This window comes from Rousettus aegyptiacus, unplaced genomic scaffold (assembly GCF_014176215.1).
Source record: "Rousettus aegyptiacus isolate mRouAeg1 unplaced genomic scaffold, mRouAeg1.p scaffold_m13_p_3, whole genome shotgun sequence".
In the NCBI taxonomy this organism is placed as follows: domain Eukaryota; kingdom Metazoa; phylum Chordata; class Mammalia; order Chiroptera; family Pteropodidae; genus Rousettus; species Rousettus aegyptiacus.
In genome coordinates, this window is record NW_023416306.1 from 57,740,948 (window position 1) to 57,758,030 (window position 17,083).

The window sequence follows — 17,083 nt, forward strand, 5'->3', positions numbered from 1 at the left end:
ATACCATATTAGGTATATGTAATTGTCATTTAAAATATATATCAGCCTTTTGTTTTCATTGTTCTGTCTTAAGTTACCTCCTGTCAAATGAGAAACTAAGCCTAGGTAATTTCTAGTGTCTCTTACAACTGAAAATTCAGAGATTAAGGAAAACAAGATTATAAAACCTCCAGATTCATGTTGTATTTTCCAAATATTGCTGCTAATCCAGGAATTCGGCTTGTCTGTGAAATTTGGAGAGCTAATATATTACCTATAATTTTTAATTTATTAGTTACTGTTAAATTTTTGTCTTCAGTGTTCTCATCCAAACTTTAAAAAAAATTATTATGAGCAAATTTAATATACAAAGCTAATAGAAGAAACTAGTAACTTTGCATACTTCTGTTCAAGGTCATTGATGGTTTGTGTGTAAGTATTATAGCAAAAAAAGACTGTATAGAAAGAAAATATTGTTTTGAATTTTATGGCCATTAATAACATATCCCCACCAGTAAGATTTCAAAATTCTTTTTCATTAGAAACCAAAAGAATAAAAGTTTAGCCCATTCAGCACATTTTTAATCAATAATATAACCTAATTTTGTTTTTCTTTCTTCATTTTTCACTCTTTTTTAACTTTAAAAATGTCCTTAAGATTTTTTTCCCTCTAATCTATGGCAGCAGTATAACTGAAGATAAGAATTAAATGCATAAATATACCAGTGAATATAGTAAGGTTTTACACTTTTAGGAGTACAATGATAATTAACCCTTATTTTTCAATAATAGTGACGTATCAAAATATGTAACAGTTGTAGTTTTACTAACTACAGTTGGGTTTTACTAACACCTAATCTTTATTTTTTTCTAGAGACAAAGAGTGTGTTGCTAATCATATGAGAACAGTAGAAAACATGCTTCATAAGGTACTGTAACATTTCTTAAATATTATTTAACTTGTATTATGACACTGTTCTAGTCATTATTTTTATTAAGTGCAAAACACTTTAATTCATTTAGTGCTTTCTTTAAAAATGAATTAACAAAAAGATTCTTTCAAATGACTGAAAATTTATATTATACAATGCTTTATTGCATAACTTTTTTCAGAATTCACTTTATGTACTTGATAAAACTACGAAAATAATGGTTTCCCCAAACTGGTATAATTGCACTTGAATTATTTGTGGTCTTTGCTGAATGAACCAGAGCTCATTAAGATTCTTAACTGTCTCATAATGATAAAATGTTTGACCACAATGTCTAACCTCTCACAACTCTTAAACCTACTATCCTATATATGTATATTTATAAAGAGACATAATGTATTGTATTTGGCAGTACTCATATACCTTAACTAGGCAGTAATGTTTTTCAAGTTATAATTTACATTCTTATAAAAATGTATTTTTAAAGTAGAAGTTTAACATATTTAATGTTATATTATTCTCAAATTTGATTATTTCTGTAAGGTAATTTTCAATTCGTAGTGATAAGCAGCATAATAACGATATTATAATATTACTAAAAACTTAATGTAGTAACTGATTTCATCTTTTGTTAGCACTTCAGGTTCAAAGATGTGTTCACTATTTCATTATTTAAAAATAGAGAAATGTTATTTACGTGTTTCTGTAATTGTTTAATTGACACTTTGTTGAAAATACAAATACCTAGTCCTAAAGACATACGGAATTCATGAATGAATCATATTTAGAATAATTTTGTCAGCCAATTTATTATATAATATAGTTTGTAAACCACTTAAAAATACCCTAAAAGCTAACCCTTTTTAGGAGATATTGATTAAACGTTAGCAAACTAATATTTAATACATTTTACCATTTGGAAATGCTAAGCTTGTGTATTCTTTTAGGTATCTTAGAAAGTTACTAGCATTATTTCATATTATGAAAAGCATTTTGAAAAAAAAAATCTAATATTCTGAGTGCTATTTTTTAAGTAATATTTGTTTGAAGCTATCATTTCTCCTCTCGATTTAAAAAAGTTTAGCTATTCAGTATAGTTCAAATATAGTCACATCAAACCCATGTGCTAGAAATCTGAAATTTAGATTTGTAGGAAAAGAGACATTTTTTTTTTGTGCTTTAGATAGGAAAAACTAATTATGTATATAATATGTGTCATACCTTTTATACAGTTAATGTTGCCTTTGAAATCCAATTCTTTATTCATCTTCCTGGCTAGAGAAAAAAAATGTTGAATGGCAGATGTCTCAGGCAATGGATATTGACGTCAGAGAAAAACCATGATCAATATGATATATAAATGTTACCTTATCCTTTCCTTATAAGTATGACAAAATATATATTTTAAATAATAACAACTGATTCCCAACTGGACAATTATGGTTTTTCAGTTGCAATTCATCTTTTGATTTTAGTGTCATATGGGAAGAAAGATGTCTCTAGAATTGGGCTACAGTCACTGTAGATTTACTTTTGCTTTACGGCTTTTTTCCTTTAAATTTAATAGTTAATAATTTTGATATCTTTAGAAATTTCTTGTTTATATAGTGGTTTTAAATTATCAATTATTTTTAAACTTTGAAGTAAAAATTTAGGAAAGGTGGTAATGAACAGATTATAAGGAAGTGGCGCAGACAATCTTCCTGAAGTACTTAGGTTGGTGCAGAAGGTTATCATGAAGACATGACAACATTCACAGGTTTATTTTTCTGGCCACCTTGGACTGTCCAGTGGCCTTTCACTGTCTTGGAGAAACTAAGAGGAGTACAGAGGAATGGTTCAGGGTCTTTCACAGTCTGGTAAAAATGGCTGTTTCCATTCCAAACTCTTTAGCAAAGTCTACCTATTCACACTTTCTCTTTCTTTTTGAGTCAGTTCTAGTAGTTTGTATTTTTCAAGGAATTTATCTGTTTCATCTAGGTTATCTAGTTTGTTAACAATTGTTCACTATCTTAGAACTGATTTTATTTCTGTAAGGTCAGTAGTATATCACCACTTTCAGTCCTGATTTTAGTAATTCATTAATCTTTTTTTTTTTTTTTTTGGTACTTCTAGGTGAGATTTGACAATTTTGTTGATCTTTTTAAGAAACCAAATTTGGTTGTCTTGACTTTGGTTTTCTATTTTCTTTTTCATTTGTCTCTGCTCCAAACTTTTTTATTTCCCTCCTCTATTTTCTTTGGGTTTAGTTTACTTTCTTTTTTCTACTTTCCTAAGATGGATATTAAGTTATTGGTTTGAGATTTTTTTTTTAATGTAGGCATTTACATCTATAAATTTCCACCTGAACAGTTTTCATTGCATCCTATAATTTTGCTATATTGTGTTTTTGTTTTTGTCTATCTCAGAATATTTTCTAATTTCCCCGTGATTTTTTCTCTGACCGATTTATTGTTAAAGAATGTGCTGTTTAGTTTCCAAAATATTTGGACATTTTTCTCATATTTTTTATTGTCGAGTTCTAATGTAGTTCTGTATGGTTTGAATAGATATTTTGCTGGATTTCCATCCTTTTAAGTTTTAAACGTTTTATTGAAATTTGCTGTATGGTCCAGAATTTGGTCTATCATGGTGAATGTTACTGTACATTTAGAAAGAAGATGTATTATGCTTTTGTTGGATATTCCACATATATCTGTTATGTCTAGTTATTTTATAGTATTGTTAAAGTCTTCTAGTTTTTTGGTTATCTTTTTGTATTGTTGTTTTATCCATTAATGAAACATGATTTTGAAGTCTCCAACTATTATTGTTCAACTGTTTCTCCCTTCAGTTTTGTCACTTTTTGCTTTATGTATTTTGGGATCCTGTTGTTAGGGTCATGTATATCTGGAAATTGTTATATTTTCTTAGTGGATTGACTTTTTAATCATTATACAATCTTTTTTTGTATCTTATAAAATTTTTGTCTTAAAGTTTAAAGTTTAAGTTGTATGATACTATAACCACTCTAGCTCTCCTTTGGTTATTGTTTGCATGAAAAATCTTTTTCTATCCATTTACTTTCAACTGATCTGTGTCTTTGTATCTACAATAAGTCTCTTGTAGACAGCATGTAGTTGAATCATGTTTTTTAAATCCATTCTTCCAATCTCCAACTTTTAATTGGAGAGTTTAATCAATTTACTTTTAATGTAATTGGTGATAAGGAAGGACTTTTGCCATTTTTTCTATATGTAGTATATCTATATTGTTCTTAAGCTTCTGTATTAGTCCTCTCCCTTCTTGTGTGTGACAGGTAGATCTTTTCTAGTATAACATTTGATGTTCTTCTCTTTTGTTTTACTATATATTTTTAGTTAGTTTTTCAGTGGTTGCTTTGAGGATTACAATTAATGTCTTAATTCACAACAATCTAGTTTGAATTAATACCCACCTAGTTATACGAAAACTTTGCTCTTGTATAGCTCTAGCTCCCATTTATATTGTTCTTGTCACAGATTACATCTTTATACATTGTGTGCCCATCAACATAGTTTATAATTAATGTTTTATATAATTGTTTTTTAAAACATATAGAGGCAAAAGAGGAGTTATAAACAAAAATATCCATTAGCATTGTCTTTTATATTTACCTATGTAGTTACCTTTACTAGAATAAAGAATACTTTATTTCTTCATATGGATTCGAGTTACCTTTTAGTGTCCTTTCATTTCAGACTGAAGCACTCCCTTTAGCCTTTCTTCTAAGGCGGGTCTAGTAGGAATGAGTACCCTCAGCTATCATGTAGCTTGAAGTGGCTTAATTTCTCCTTCATTTCTGAAGAATATTTTTGTTGGATATAGAATTTTTGGTTGACACTGCTCCCTTCTCTCTCCCCCACCACCCATTTCAGTACTTTGCATATCTCAACTCCAAAATTTCTATCTGGTTTCTTTTTATACTTCCTATCTCTTTACTTATATTTTCTCTTTTTCATTTCCTTTGGTTCATTGTACATTATTTCCTTTAACTCTTAAAGAGTATTTAAAATAATTGATTTAAAGTTATTTGGTGGTAAATCCAATGTCTGGGCTTCCTTGGAGACAGTTCTTATTTCTACTTTTCTTGTGTATGGGTCATACTTTATTTCTTTGCATACTTTATAATTTTTCTTGAATAAAGGATATTTTGAATATTACAATGTGGCAACTCTGGAAATCAAATGTTTCCCTACCTCTAGTGTTCATTGTTACTTGTTACTCTAGTAGTGGTTGTTTGGTTAGTGACATCTCAAAACGAATTTTGTAAAATCTGTATTGTTTGTCGTGTACCCACTGAAATATCTTCTGTTAATTTAGTGGAGAGCTAGTGTTTCAACAGAGATTTCTTTAAATACTGAGATTCAGATGTTTTTTCTTTGATTTCATCTGGTTGCTATATATACTATTTCAGTTAGTTTCCAGAGTTCTGAAAAAGTTGATTCTGACAAACTTTGCCAGTTTATTTGCTGCTTTTGTGGAAGGTCTGGCTTTTGGAGTTCCTTCCTCCACATATCACTCACTAATATATATATATATTTTTCCATTGAGGCATTTTATTTGCATGTATGTATTACAGTCCTAGAAAAGGAATCCCAGGATTTTCTGTCCTTTGTGTTTTTGTCTTGCTTATTCATGGTCCATGAGGCCTGCTAAAGTTGTCAGTACAATGAAACCAACTGATGGGATGGGAGCAGATCGTTCTGCCATTTTTCTAAATCTTTGAGTTGCATATCAAATCTGGGGCTGATCACTCCACACTTGTTTAACCTGCCTGTGAGGTTCATAACAATTTTCCCAGCTCTGTGATCATCAGTGTTTTCAGATTCGCCAGTGTAACCATGCTTCGTCGTCACAGGCAGAAACCAGGCGATGACTTCGGAGCACAGCCTAATAAAAACCTGGAGTTTCCCTCTTTTTGCAGCATTATTGGTGCTCTTCAGTGCATGGGCCAGAAATTCACGTGTGCTATTATGGTGGCACGGAAAGGTCACACCACTATTATATACTTTTATTTTACTAATAACTTTACCAACAAAAAAGCTTCTAATGTTACTGATAGTATCGATGCTTAGGAATTGAAATTTTTAAAAATTAAGAGCCTTTTCAAACATTTCTATTTTGTTGGAAAAAAGTGAAAGTACAATGATTATATTGAATTTATTTTCAGGATAGGGTAGTGACTGGATAGATAGGATAATGCCTGGATTATTTAGGATTAGGTATGAGAAAATTAAGTTAATTATTTATTTCCACTTAACAAAGGTCTTAGCGGAGAGACGTCTTTGTTTATTATAACTAGGGGTGAAAGTAAGTAGATTTGGGTAAAATTTGAATGTAGAGAAGAATCTGAACATTTTTGGTAGTAATTTTTTTGTAATTGTTGAATTAGCAATATGGCTGGATTCTTTTAGAGATTGCTTGAGTTCTACAAGTTTGGTAAAATTACCTGAAATGTTTCCTATATATGGTCATGGTGTACTATAAACTTTAAAGTTGTCACTGAACATTTACTGAGAGGTGTTAAATATCTTTTCAGTAAATTGTTTAAATGGTAAAACAGGAAGCCATAATCCAGAAACCTCAAAAGACTGTGTAGAAGACCTTGCATATATGAATTCCCTAAATTGATCAGGCCGAAATGACACTGGAACAATAACCAATGAGTCACAGGAGTTTTTGCTGAAGCCCTTTTGGATTTGCTTCTATAGTAAAGTTATTTAAAACTTCTAAGCCATCATAAAATGCAATATTGACTATAAATAGTTGAGCCTATTAATGCCTTTTGAGTGTATATTATGTGCCAGAAACTGTACCCTCCTTGGGGAAACTGTGTGTGTGTGTGTGTGTGTGTGTGTGTGTGTGTGTGTGTGTGTGTGTGTGTGTGTATTTTATCTCCTAGTCCCTTCCCTCAAGGTAGAGACACAGATAATTCCAGTATACCATGGTAAATATGCATCCATAAGATGAGGTCTATATCCATTTAGATAGGGTGATTCATCAGTGAGACATACTTAGAAAACCCAAGAGTGGGCTGGAGGTTTCTTAGGAGAAAATTAATGCCTGAATGGGGCTTTGAAGTGTGAGGAAAGATGGGAAAGGCATTCTAGCAGAGAGTGTAGCATGTGCCAGTGCATGGAAGCATGAATAGCCAGATAGCCTCAACTGAGCATTAAATGCAAGGAGAGTATGAGTGATGAGGCTGAATGAGGCAGCTGGAAGCTAGGTCCTGAAAGAACTTTTTTGCCATTCCAAGAACCTTGAATCTTTTTAATGGAGACAATTGGGAATAAACTAGGGTGTAGCTAAGGAGTGATGTTGTCAGATTTCCTTATTGAATTTGGACTCTGTAGGGCGGATTTGCAGACTGGATGTAGTGAGTAAGAAAGGGGTTCTAAGAGCCATGAATCTGTAGGCTAGATGAGGGCCGAAGGTCTGAACCAGGATAGTGATGGTAGGTGCTGTTGAGGAAAGGATGTGAAACTTATTTAGTAAAATAGCATATTTAGTAAAATAAGAGAACAGCAGGGAGGTGATTCCCAGTGAAAGTAGTGAGATTAACTGATGTTAGAAGTACAGAAGAGCAAGTTTATTTGTTTGCTTTTTTCAGTAGGGCGAAGGGAGACGGTGACGAGTTTTGTTTTGGAACTAATGAGTTTAAGGTAATACCGAGTGATCAGCAGGATATGTGAGTCAGATAAAGGTTTGAGATTGATTAACGTAGTACTTTCTGGCAAAGAAAGAAGGCGGTATAGCAATTGACAGGAAAAACAAGACATTATAGATAAGTGGGAGGCTAGGAAATGCATTTTGAGAGATTAATTATGCCGCTACAGTTTGAAGTCCTTGAGGGATGGACTTCTTTACCTGAATTTTTATATCCTCAGCATCCATCACAGTGTCTGGTACCCAGTGGGCACATAATGAATGTTTGTTGAATGGGTCAAACTTTTATTATCACCCGGTCTCTAAAGATAACTAAAGCCATCTCTAGATTCCAGTGAAGTCTTGTTGATATTGTGACCTGCTTTGTTTATTTGATTTCTAAAAATAGTGTGTGTATTTACTTTGCCTAATCAAGAGCTAGAGGAGAAAGCCTAAATTTAATTTTAAGAATGTCTCTAGGAAATAGAAGTATACTAACAATGAATATAAAAGTACTAGCTAGTTCGATGCCTATGAAAAATAGAAAGATGATTACTTCTATTGTTAGAGTGAATTGTGGAACAGAATAGAGTCAAACAAGATCTGAAACGTGAAGACTCTACATAGCCAAATCTTTAAATGTGATTTTATAACTTTATAAATGGTTAACCAGAGTATTTGATAATACTTAGTTATCTTTGATTTTTAGTTTTTTACTACATTTATAAGTAATACAAAGACCATAGGATATTTTTTAATTTATGAAACTGACACTATTTTAAAAGTTGAAATAGTGATCTCCTGCCTCTCAAACCTAATTTTTAATGACTCATTAATGACTCTCTAAAATGTTACTGATGATCTTTGAACTCCTTTCCATTCTTAGCTTCTTGATCCTGGTTCTGAAGATCAGCTGTGCAGGACGTACAGGTGTTAGCACAGCTGGCTCACTGATGACAAGTCTGTCCATATAGCTGTCTTGTGTGTCATCATTCATATTGTTCAGTGTCACTCTGACCTAGCCAAGCTAAAAATGGTGCTCCAACTCAAGAGGGACTTAAAAACCTTGACAAACTGAAGATAAGACACTACAGAATGTCATGTACAAGTGCTTAACAGTTTTTAGCTTAAACGCATCTAAATAACTAATTTCAGCATATATTTGTCTTTCTTGTTGAAATAATTTACCATAGGAAAGAAAGTATGTCTGTGTGAAGGACTGTAACAATTCATTAATACATCTCTCTATTCTCAAGTATGGATTTCGTGTTTTTTAAATAGCTCAAGGTCACAGTAATCTGTTTGTGGGGTACATTCTGTGAAATATAACCTGCTCTACAGATTTATCCTACTGTCTAGTGCCTTTATAAGCTGTCCATGATTAAATCACTCTGTGTTCCAGCTTAATAATGTGATTTGAGGGTTCAGTTTTTCAGATCCTTAATTGGGATGTAGCCAGCGTGATAATTTGATTCAAGAGATCAGTTTTTTAGTTGCATAATTGGGATGTAACTATAATGCGTGGGGTGGTTGTGGTGGGGGATTTTGCCTTCTTTTCTGGTGACAGCAGCTGGCAGTCATTGGAGAGTTCTGGCTCCGCTCCAGAGTTGTAGGTGAAGTTAAATAACCTGCCAGTGAAAGAAGGCTAGTTTCCCACTTCCTTCTTTTCATACTGAGTGTCTGTGCTTGCTGCAGCACCAATGGAGTGCCTGCTTCTGCTGAGAGAGTGCCAAGGTCTCCTTCCCATAGGTGTGGAGCACAGCAGGAACTGTTGCATATATATTGGGACACCATAGTTTGGAGATCTTCCGTGTGAAATTGTGACCATTGTGTAAGGGTGATTCTGCACAGGTAACCTGATTCTCAGTGTCATACTTGTATGCGTGTTGGGGGAGGAGGAGAGCAGGGAGGAGAGAAAACATGAATGAATGAGAATGCTCACAGGCCCAACGAAACTACTGAGGAAAATAAGGATGTTTAAATAATAGTCTCTCTCGCTTATCACAAAAATCCTTTTATGAAACACACTTTTGCTAAGATTGCCAGACAAGGGACAAAGAAAAGGAAATAAAAAAATTAATGTTGCTGTTTAAGTAGGAAAATGAAAGAGGTACCAAAATCTTAAACAATTTCCTCAACTATTAACTGTTCATTAGAGATATTAAGAAGCATAATTATTTCTTGTTAAGAGCACTGGATTCAGTATCCTCATATTAGGTTGGCAATAGCTATTTCACAAGGTAGATGGTAGAATTGAGTGAGGTAATGTGGAGAGTACTTTTATAAGTATGTAGTACTTTTGAAAGTATTAATGGTATTATTACTAATAGGGATAGTATTGTACTCTATCCATTTCATTAATTAAATAGTTAGGGAAAAGGTAAGAGAAAGTGAGAAATATCCATTAAGCCATAGCTATCCAATTCATGAATATCATTTCCATTGTGTTGACATGCTTTAATCCCCGCTTTTATCACGAAGCACATACAAGAGGCCTAGAATTGTCTAAATATCTTTTTTTGTTGTTGTTATTCTCTCTTTCTACTGCCTTCTAGAATTTGTGAGTTTGGAATGACATTCTTATTACTTACTAAGAGTGTATGGATAGCATTTTTCTTGCTACTAGTGTTATTACAGAGCATATTTAACTCTGGCGGACTCATTTCTTTTTCTATTTACAAAAGGCTCTCCAATATGACTATTTTACTTGTTCAACCAAATTTTCTGTTGATTAGGTATAAGAACTGGTGATCAGTAGTTGTGCCAGGAAAGTGAGACTCAGTCAAGTTGTATACTAGATTTTGTGAACTTCAAAATACATCATGAGTTAGCACACTTATTTTATGAAACACTAGGAAAAAAAGAGCCAGAAAGTGTCTGAGATGGCACTCTGTGTTAGTGATAAAAGGTTGACTTTACTAGAGATTGCTTATATGTTCTCTGGTGAGATGTGGTTATTTTAAGAAACTTTATAGATGGTGAGAAATACTGTCTTTCCTTCTGTACCTCTAAGGCAGAGATGACCAATGTTTTCTTAAAGGGCCAGAGAGTAAATATTTTAGACTTTGTGGACTATATGGTTTCTGTCTCTACTCAACTGTCATTGTAGCAGGAAAGCATCCAGAGACTTACATACATAAATGAATGGCCATGGCTGTGTTCCAATAAAACTTTATTTAAAATAACAGGCAGTGGGCTGAATTTGGTTCTTAGGCTGTAGTGAGTCAACTGCATACTGTTCTCTACTGCCTTTGTTGAAAAATAGGGCATAGGCTGCTCTAGGTGTAGGATAAAAAGTTAGGATAAAGAGAGAAGGGAATGCAACAAGGTATCAATGGATGTGGAAGGAAGTACAGAGGAGGGAGGTGGGATAAAGGAAGGCAGGGAATGTGGAAGCAAAGTGAAACACTAACACAGAGTGCTAAGAATGGAGGTTGCAGGAAATATGGTAGAGGTCTGTATTTGATGGGATATTTCTGATAAGAACATTTATTTTGAAGTATTGGAAACAGTAATAGATTAGAGAAAATATAATTTTAGGTAGATTAAGAATGTGAAGTAGAATCCTAATATCAGTTACATTTCCTAGGCATTCAAGATGCAGGAATTGTGTACATTTTCTTATACATGTTCTGAAGTGTATCCGGAACTTTGATCTACTACTTACTACTTCTCCTTGGTATGTTATTGGTAAACACATAGATAGTAGTACATTTCATGAGTTTTTTTAATTTTTTTTTTTAATTAGAACATTGGGTCCAGAGGAATTTAGAGCTGTTCATGATACAAGATGCAGCTTCACGTTTTGAGAGTTGAGCAGCTTTTCTAAAAATGACTAATTTAATTTAATAGATATATGTAGGAGAAATAGCTTTTTTGGTGTTATGGTTGGAGTACAGAAAATAAGCAAAACAGATTGGTGTCTTGTAAGTAAAGGCTAATCAGAGGAATAGGAATAGTACAACATGGATCTTATGAATCACTTAGTTCTGGAACTAGCTTGCTATAAAAAGTAAATATATATTTTGCAACAATACTTTATTTCTTAGAAAGTTTCATTTATTTTTTTATGTACATCTCTTATATAGTATATCTATTAGAAATATCTGTTTTCTGAAACTAATAAGAAAAGGAGAAAGTAAACTCTATAAAAATCAAAATTTTAGAATGGAGTAATATAGTTATCTTCTTTATTCTTTGTCAAAATATGAAATTGTACAACTTTTATAGAATGTTATAACATTGTATACAATTTGACAGTTGAGACTTATATTATGAAATTTTATGAAAAAATTTGTTAAATGTTAAAAGTGAGCTATTAGCAATGTTGAAGTAGAAAAATGTATATATATTTTTTATTGCTCACATCTATAAATAAATTACTGAAAAGGGTATAGTATCTTAATTATAGGATAAATAATGATGTCCTATAAACAGAATTAAAGACTATCTTGAAATTATATTTAAAATGAATTTAAAATGTGAAATTATAATCCATGGACAGGTGACAGTGGTTATTTTAACACTAATTTGCATTAAAATCTATATTTTAAAGGGTGAACCTGCTTTTCCTTTAAGGGAAAAAATAATTATACTATTCTAATATCGTTAATTCAAAACTTTTGACAGTAAAGGAACTTACTTTAGATTCTCATTTTTGAAAGGAATCATTTTGTATCCAATGGATATTTCCTAAAAAAAAACCCTACTTATCTCTTTTCTGATTTTAGTTGCTTTGTTCTCAGCCTGCCTGTTCTATTTTTTTTTTTATGAACAAATTTAATGCAGTAAGGGGAGAGTCCTTTTTCTATGTTCTGTATTGAATCTCTGCCCTGTCTATCCTTGTTCACACCCTGAAATTCAAACTTGCCTTCTTCATTCTTTCTGAACCAGTCTCCCTTTCACCCTCGATTTTTCCCCCCATTCCTTGTCATTTTTCTTTCCTGCTCCTTTGCTGTGCTATTATATTTTTACTTGTCTTACTGTCATTGTTTTGTATTCTGTGAACATATATGCTTTCACTTCCTTGACCCATTAAAATAAAGTAATTCTCAGCCAATCCTTTTTTAAGACTTAAAAAATACCTTTTTCTAGAAATACTTGGAGAACATTTTAGATGCCTGCTCTCAAAGTTTTGCTATAATATAAATGTGGAAAAAATTCTTAAATTTTAGTAGAAATATTTGTGATATTACGTCTTTTATATATCTTGATGGCACTGTCAACATTTGACAGATAATTTATAATTAAATGACAATATTAACACATGCACATGAGTCAAATAATATAATTATGATACTCATCATTAGGTTTAGCAAAACAGCTGCATTTTGAGTTTTTAAATCTAAAATAAAGAATTATTAGGTTTGCCAAATTAAATAATGTTGTAGTGAAAATGTTAATTTCACAATAAATTTCAGTTTTAAATGCCAAACACCCAACCTTAATTTTGTTCGTAAAGCTTACTTAGAGAATACAAAATGTGGCTTATTGTTCCTGTTTGTAAGCTTCATCCAGCTTCACAAAAGTGTAGTACCTGGTGTGAATAGGGTTAAAGGACCTCCAGTGCTAGCACTGTGTTGTGGATTATACCTACATTGCTCCTAGTACCCTCACCCCCCTTTGTCCATATTAGCAATCTGCTTTTGTACTTTGACATCCAGGATTTCCCTAGTGAATTTTGTCATAGAAAAAAGAGAATCATCAATATCGCAGTTAAACTTGACTTTCAAAGCTAATAGTATCTCATTTGGGGGCTCAAATTTAATAAATTTTCTTTGATTCTTGGTGAGTTTTTAAACATCAAACAATGAATTGGCCAGGGTGCAGTAAAATATTTAGATCTATTGACTATGGTTCAGAAGGGTAGAAGGCAAAACACCAGTGGTTTGATGTTGATAAATTCTCAGTACCTTAATCCACATTAATGTTTTCTTTTATCTGAGTGCACATTGGTGACCAAAAAAAAAAAAAAAAAAAAAAAAAAAAAGAGCAAGGAAAGTTATCCATACATATAAAATGTAAAACCTAAAGCAAATATATTTGTAAAATATGATTTATTCTATTGTTAGGTAAGTTTAACAACATTCTCATACTGACTAGAGACCGGAGAATATTTGTTACAGATAAACATACGTTCTGAATTGGAACTCCATTTTGCATATAGTAGTCACACTATTCTAAAAATTGCATTATAGGGTATGTTTTACAGCATAAACTTTGACATTCACTTATTGACAGCTATTCTGCAGATCAACTTAGGAATATAAGGATTTTAATAGACAAGCATGAACAATTAAAGATGTCATCATATATTTGTATATATTTGCTGATTTAAGGAAACACTATATTGTATGATAGTTTATTCATATAATAAAAAATAATTTAAGCTGTTTTACAAGTTGCCAATGTAGAAAAGAAAAATGAAGAACAAGTTTTCTATCATATATTATTGCCAAGTTACATTTTAAGTTGTTCAGGTAAAAGTAGAGATTTAAATCCATTTATTTGAGCAATTAGTTATTTTTTATAGTTCTACCTATTTTGACCTTTGCTAAAAGTCATAAAACTCATAAAAAACTCTATCTATTCTGTGACTTTATATGTGGTAGCAAAGAGATAAATTTTTAAAATCAATTCAGACATAAGGATAGTTAGAAAATATGCCTACATATGAAAACTACTATCATTAATCCATGTGATTAAAAATAAGAGTTTATTGATCCTAAAAGCAAGCTAAACTATGGAATTGTTAGAGCCTTTACTGTTTGGATATTAAAAATGAAAATGTCTATTTCTGAATGTTTTCTTATATGTAGTATTTGTATTATAAAGGGAGTATTTTCTCATTTTTCCAGAAGGTGGCAGTGTAATATCAACTCCATGTGATATCTATACTGGATAGAGAACTGGTATTTTTCCTGTATCTGTGAATTGTTTGTATTGTTACTTTTCTGAATACTTAAAATAGAGTAAAAATACTACTGATTTTATCCATTATCTTATTTATAAGTTGCATTACCGAGTTGGTTTATATGTATTTAATCAATAAGACTTAAGTTTAGTAAGAGTAAAAAGGGCAAACAAACCTTCTTGCTAGTATATTTTTAAGTATTTTCGGGTGTCGAATATATTTGTTTTTATTTCAGGATGCCAATTATTGAAGTTATTTTTCAAAGACTAGTACCTAATAATTGCCTTGTCAAATATATGTTTATATCAGTTAATGCCAGTTAAATTAAACATCTTATTAAGAAAGTGATAATAATTAGGATGTTACTGTTTGTTTTTTATTTTGTGGCTGTTTTTTCCTTCTTTCCTTTTTCTTTTCAGAGTGCAACAGTGAAAAATAATTCAGAACCTCTTGATCAGAAGAGCTCTAGTGACTCTTCTTCCCTCCCTCATATCAAGCAGGAGGATGCTTTTTCTTCTTAACATTCTCCCCCAGCACTCCGAATTAGAGATTTATTTGCAACGAAAAATCAATTAGTCCTAAATTTATTCATGGATTTCAGGTCCAGCGATCAATGCAAGTCCACTCAGTGGGCTCAAGGGGACCCAGTTCATCCCAGTTAATGTGTCTGAAGGGGAATTACCATTGATGCTGTTTTTTTCCCTTTAGGTCAGAGATCAGATCTCGCTGTCACGGACTGCGGCAAGTAGGAATGACTTCACCCTGCAGCTACCCAAACTGCACCTGGAGACCTTTGCAGTGGAGGGGCTCAAGGGCAGGCCAGAGGTTGTAGCGTGCCAGGTTAGAGTCTAAATAACATTGTTTGCTGCTGAGACGTGTGGAAAAATAAATTGCACTAACCGGAGAGAATGGAAGCCTCAAACTATTGTGAATAACATAAAGGAGATGCAAAATTTTTTTCTTCATTTTTCTTCTATCGTGTTAACATTGTATTAAACAAGTAATTGTGTGTGTGTGTTTTTTTAAAGCCTCAATCCAGCCTGTTGAGTAATTCAGCAAAGTATTTTTTTTAACAAGGAAAAATGTCTTTTATAGATAAGTACAGTATTAAAAGAATACTTGTTTCATCAGCAGAGGACAATAAGACGCTAGGCTTTTATCTCTTTAAGCTAGTCTCAGTTTGTAGCTCTTACTGTTATAAAATAAATCACTTTAAGTAAAATTATCAAGAGAGAGATTTGAAAATTTTCATTGTTAATTTCAAAGTATAGCCAACATTTCTTACGTGGTAATTTATTTAATTTCAGCAAATCTAGAACCTAACTGTACTTTGCCATGTAGAGTATTTTCCCCTTTAATGATTAGTTTTAATGAACATTATAATATGTGCACATTGGGTTATTTCATTTATAAAACTCAAGCACTAAATCACAAAACCTCAAATAATTTAAAAATAATAAAGATAATTATTTTTTAAAACAGTCATTTTCAGATGCTGCAGTTTTCTTTCTGATCTAGGTTATATTGTATCATGATCTTTTTCATAAGGTTAAAATTTTTTTAATTTAATTTTTTTAATTGTGTTTGCTTTATTCTTTTAATGCCCAATGCCTTTATCTTTGAACATTATCTAAAATATAGGGAGCTTGATATTTCAAAAGAGGTTGTCCTTGTTCAATAGCAGCCTAGATTTTGCAATGTATTTAAAAGAGCAATATCTCTTAACATTCAGTTTCTGTTTTACATTTTGAGGTTTAAAGTAAACTTTTTCATTCTTCAATTTATGACCCTGGGAAATTTTAAGTTTGTGGAAAATTAATGTCAGTCCAAGTGGGGCTATGTTAATTTTCTCTACATATTCCATACCCTAATTTAAGTTGTTATTAATACTCAAATTGATGCTTTACAAAGAAAAAATAAAAACTAGTTGTTTTTTTCCATCGAATTGTCCACCAATATATGTAATTATAAAACTAAGCATAAAATTTTTTTATGTCCAATTATAGGCTAGAATACTGTACCATTATTTAGTATGAATTTGATTATCATTATTTATCATTATTTATCAATTCATTGTATGATATGATTTGAGATTTTTCTAGTGGTTTTAAAATAATCCTTTACTTGGCTGCCTTGATTCAGAATCTCACAGAGGTTAATTCTTGTCATAATTCAAAAATAAAGATTTTCCCCAAACTCTAGATTTTGGTGATTTATAAAGAGACTGATTCTTAGGAATGCCATTCTGGGGGGCAAAATGTGAACTCTCCATGTCTTTGACATCTGTGAGTAGCAAGAAGGGAATGTATAAACCCATATTTTAAATATCTTTTTCAAGTTCTAATAAAAATAATTATGTGTATTACCATATACTTAAACTCTTGGCTAAGTTTTGCCTGACATGCTGTAATATACATTGTAGTTTAATAATAGATATTTTGGTTTAGTATTCCATATAGAGAAGAGCATATGATTTGGGCCATAATAGTGTTTTACACATAAACACACACACACAGATGCATACACAGTTGGTGATATGCTTGAAGTACTTTGAGAAGAAAGGCAATGTATTAGTCGAAGACCTTAATTATAA

General features: G+C 31.8%; 1 protein-coding gene and 1 pseudogene across 8 annotated transcripts in view; one reads left to right on the top strand and one right to left on the bottom strand.

Moving 5' to 3' along the window:
* Positions 1–17,083, top strand: part of CCDC171 (coiled-coil domain containing 171) — a 245,529-nt gene that overhangs the window by 163,205 nt on the left and 65,241 nt on the right. For all 8 annotated transcript variants that reach the window (XM_036239088.1, XM_036239086.1, XM_036239089.1 and 5 more), the window contains 2 exons: positions 854–908; positions 15,199–15,330. In XM_036239088.1, coding sequence (XP_036094981.1) covers positions 854–908; positions 15,199–15,330 — 187 coding nt within the window. The remainder of the gene's footprint in view (positions 1–853; positions 909–15,198; positions 15,331–17,083) is intronic.
* Positions 5,514–6,407, bottom strand: LOC107505809 (annotated as a pseudogene).